Source organism: Camelina sativa, chromosome 11, assembly GCF_000633955.1.
Source record: "Camelina sativa cultivar DH55 chromosome 11, Cs, whole genome shotgun sequence".
NCBI classification, from domain to species: Eukaryota; Viridiplantae; Streptophyta; class Magnoliopsida; order Brassicales; family Brassicaceae; genus Camelina; species Camelina sativa.
Window position 1 is genome coordinate 15,524,947 of NC_025695.1, and position 4,769 is coordinate 15,529,715.

The 4,769-nt window shown below is 41.2% G+C and overlaps 1 protein-coding gene across 1 annotated transcript in view; it reads left to right on the plus strand.

Moving 5' to 3' along the window:
- LOC104723490 (guanine nucleotide exchange factor SPIKE 1-like) overlaps positions 1-3,449 on the plus strand; it is a gene marked incomplete in the record, with an annotated part of 14,860 nt that extends 11,411 nt beyond the window's left edge. The window contains 6 exon segments of the mRNA XM_010441873.2: positions 1-67; positions 231-578; positions 656-985; positions 1,637-1,822; positions 1,982-2,956; positions 3,044-3,449. Coding sequence (XP_010440175.1) covers positions 1-67; positions 231-578; positions 656-985; positions 1,637-1,822; positions 1,982-2,956; positions 3,044-3,298 — 2,161 coding nt within the window.

Below are 4,769 nucleotides of genomic sequence, written 5' to 3' on the forward strand. Positions count from 1 at the left end.
GTCGCGGATTGGAGCTTCAGCCCAGGCACTAAGAGAATCGTTGCACCCTATTTTGAGGCAAAAACTGGTATAGTTTATGTTCCCTTCATACCTCCTGAATGTTACTCATAATACTTGCTCGCATACTAACTGCATTCACTCTCACCAGGAACTTTGGGAAGAGNGTCATACCTCTCCTGAATGTTACTCATAATTTTTGCTCGCATACTAACTGCATTCACTCTCACCAGGAACTTTGGGAAGAGAATGTAAGTGCCACAGTTAGCCTCCAGGTTTTGGAGATCACTGAGAAATTTTCATCAATGGCAGCCTCTCACAATATTGCGACGGACTATGGCAAATTGGACTGCGTTACTACAATACTGACGAGTTTCTTCTCTCGAAACCAGTCACTAGCTTTCTGGAAAGCCTTCTTTCCAATTTTCAACAGAATCTTTGATCTTCATGGGGCAACACTAATGGCCAGGGAAAATGATCGCTTCTTAAAACAGATAGCCTTCCATCTTCTCCGGCTTGCTGTTTACCGCAATGACAGTGTCAGGAAAAGGGCTGTTATTGGTCTTCAAATATTAGTTAAGGTGAGACATCTAGATTCCTGTAAAGACTTATCTGTTTCTTGCTAGTTGGTATGAATTCAGTTTTTTTTTTCTTGCAGAGCTCGCTATACTTTATGCAGACTGCTAGGCTGAGGGCTTTGCTGACAATTACACTGTCAGAACTGATGTCGGATGTTCAAGTGACTCATATGAAACCAGATAATACATTAGAAGAGAGTGGAGAGGCACGGCGGCTTCAACAGTCATTAAGCGAAATGGCTGATGAAGCTAAGAGTGTCAATTTGTTGAGGGAGTGTGGTCTTCCTGATGATACACTGTTGATAATTCCCGAGAAATTTACTGAGAACCGCTGGTCATGGGATGAAGTGAAACATCTTTCTGACAGCCTTGTTCTTGCTCTTGATGCCAGCCTCGGGCATGCCCTTTTGGTATGGTTTATAATCAACTTTGCATATCGTAAAGATATTTTTTCTGGTGTCAGTGAGGGAAGATATGTCTTCTGCTCGTCTGTCTTGATTGCTAAATTGATCCTTGCCTTGTTATGTGGTGGAAGTGTCATGTTTTTTACTCCCCGTCAACACCTTAATAGTATTTTCGGTTATTTGATAGGTATATAAGATAACACAGGATTGAATTTATGTGTGCAAGTTGGAAATTGACACTGATGGAACTTAAAGTGTGTCTGAGTACATCTGCATTTTGCTGTCATGATGGTGTAGTTTCATCACATATAGGGAGATAATTTTATGCTTATAGAGAGTTGATTCATGTCCCTCCCTTCTCTTGCCTGATATTTCCTGAACTTCTAACTTGGGAATTTAGGGGAACTCCCATATAGGTGAGTTCAGATATTACTATGAATGACTGTTTTGACATCACTGGTCTAAATTAAGTATCACAGACCGGCTTGCCAAACTTACTCAAGTTTGCTAATCCTGTTTTGTGGCATCACTTTCATGTTTGCACCATTTCCTGTTTCGTTTCTTCTTTGTTCCTATCGTGATGAAGAAAAAACTATTAGACTCAACCAGTCTGTAAGTCATTCTGTACTTTTCCAATGCAAAATTCTGTTATTACAGGGATCTGTGATGGCTATGGATCGATATGCTGCGGCTGAGAGCTTCTACAAACTTGGAATGGCATTTGCTCCTGTTCCTGATCTTCACATAATGTGGTTGCTGCATCTATGTGATGCCCACCAGGAAATGCAGTCTTGGGCTGAAGCTGCACAGTGTGCTGTGGCGGTTGCAGGTGTTATAATGCAGGTACTAATAATTTATAAATCTAGTATGTGTTTTAGATGTGCAGTGGATCATCTCTGCAGTTTGGTTGGCTTTTAAGCTCTACAGTCTTCATTCTAGTCTTCCCGTCCACTAAATACTACTTCCAGAACTTATGTGCACGTTTTGGTTTTCGCCTTGTAGGCCTTGGTGGCTAGAAATGATGGTGTGTGGAGCAAGGATCATGTGTCTTCCTTGCGTAAGATTTGCCCGATGGTAAGTGGCGAGTTTACAACAGAGGCATCTGCAGCTGAAGTCGAGGGTTATGGTGCTTCAAAGCTAACAGTTGACTCCGCCGTCAAGTATCTACAGCTTGCTAATAAGCTTTTCTCTCAAGCTGAGCTCTACCATTTTTGTGCCAGCATTTTGGAACTTGTTATTCCAGTTTACAAGAGCAGGAAGGCTTATGGGCAGTTGGCTAAGTGTCACACTTTACTTACCAATATATACGAGTCTATTCTTGACCAAGAATCAAACCCAATCCCATTTATCGATGCTACATATTACCGGGTGGGATTTTACGGGGAAAAGTTTGGGAAGTTGGACAGGAAAGAATATGTATATCGAGAACCACGAGATGTTCGGCTAGGGGATATAATGGAAAAGCTGAGCCATATTTATGAATCAAGAATGGACAGCAACCATATTCTGCACATTATACCAGATTCGAGACAAGTGAAGGCAGAAGAATTGCAGGCAGGAGCGTGCTACCTGCAAATTACGGCTGTTGATGCAGTGATGGAAGATGAGGATCTTGGGAGCAGAAGAGAGAGGATATTTTCTCTCTCGACTGGAAGTGTTCGAGCACGAGTGTTTGATCGTTTCTTGTTTGACACACCATTTACAAAAAATGGTAAGACACAAGGTGGATTAGAAGATCAATGGAAGAGAAGAACAGTGCTGCAGACGGAGGGTTCATTCCCTGCCCTTGTGAATAGGCTGTTGGTTACCAAGTCTGAATCCCTTGAATTCTCGCCAGTGGAGAATGCGATCGGAATGATTGAAACGCGGACCACTGCTCTGAGAAATGAGCTAGAGGAGCCTCGTAGCTCAGATGGGGATCACCTACCACGGCTTCAAAGTCTGCAGAGGATTCTCCAAGGAAGTGTTGCAGTGCAGGTGGGTTTTCTCCCATAAATATCTGTTATAGATTGTGTTGTAAAACGTAGAAATGCTTATCATATGCCTTTCCATGGAAATATGCAGGTGAACAGTGGGGTATTGAGCGTGTGCACAGCTTTCTTATCGGGAGAGCCTGCAACTAGATTGCGTTCGCAGGAACTGCAGCAACTGATAGCGGCACTGCTTGAATTCATGGCAGTATGTAAGCGAGCCATTAGGGTTCACTTTAGGTTAATTGGGGAAGAAGATCAGGAATTCCATACGCAGCTTGTCAATGGATTTCAGTCTCTCACTGCAGAACTCTCACATTACATTCCTGCTATCTTGTCCGAACTTTAGAATCATTCTCAGTTTTTTTGCTATGAGTTTTGTGCTTTTTCTTCCACTAACTGGCTTGGCTATATGTTTGTAATTTCTTTGTTATTTTCGCTTATCTGTTATATGGGTCTTATTGCTAGGAATCCTGATTACTTATCCATCGATTAAAATTTTGAGAGTGATAAACAAAGAAAAAAAAAGTCAATTCGGTAAATGACAGCGAGTGAAAGAAAAACTATGAAGGTAACAAATGGTTGACTTCTAATTCAGAAACATTTAAGAAAAGAAGAGACACATAAGAGACGTTGAAACACAAGGCATAGCTTGTAACTCGTCAATCATCTTCTGTTTCTCCTCTTCAAGATTGCAGGTTGAATTCATCGTAATTTCCACCCTTTTTAGACACACGGAGTTTTCCAGAATGTATCTCATGAGTTGTTTTTCAGCTTCTCTTCCTTCGTATGCTTTCCATTTAAAGATCATGAGATGAGACGACAAGCATTTGGGAACAGAACTCGGTTAGTTCCATAAAACTGGAACATGATTCGAAGTCTGAGATTCGGAGTCGACCATTAAAACCTCTAGTTTAGGACAATTAGAGAGCAAAAGCACAAGTGACTCACACCAGTCCGGGTGAAATCGATTTATGATACACTCTTTAAGTAGAGTGTAAATAACGGCGTTGCACCATGGAACCATAGTATGACTACCTGGAGATCCACCTGGAGATAGCTCAAGATACTCGATCGAAGAAAGAGATGTCAGAAAATTGTCATCATGGTAAAAATCAACATCAATAATTGCTCTCATAAGGCGAGGCATAAGGTTAATCAAGCAAGAGGAGTTTTCCAATCCGTCAATGTTGGTACCGCGATTAGTCACCTCGGGTCATAGGCCTTAGCCCATGACCAGCAAGCAATACAGACCGAAGTTATGGAAGAGCCCAACCCATCATGCTCGATTGGAGAAGTGAAGTAGAGCGTAACGGCGGGTGAATCACTTCGGAGATCGGAGGATTAGTCAAAGATCTCATTTATTACGGAGTGCGAGATCTTCCGGCCTTAGTTTGATATGGCATTAAATGTAATGACTTAGAATAAATAGGGGGGGGGGATTGTAAAGGGGGTCGAAAAACTTCTAACAAGACAATAATACTCATTTTTACTCCCTCAACTTTCCGCTTCTAAATTCAGTCCGGATCTACTACGGTAGTAAGTCCCTTCGTCCACAAAATACTTCGAGAGGAGAATCTAGTCTTACTTCGTAAACTTTTATCGAAGATCAAAGTTCCGCTTTGTAGACTTTTAGTGAATCAAAGTCTCCCTTCATAAAAGTTTTTTTATCGAAAATCAAAGTTCTACTTCGTTAAAGTCATTTAAACCAAAGTCTCACTTCGTAAACCTTTTATTATCGAAAATCAAAGTTCTACTTCGTTAAAGACATTTAAACCGAAGTCTCATTCGTAAACCTTTTTACTTAAAAATCGGAATCT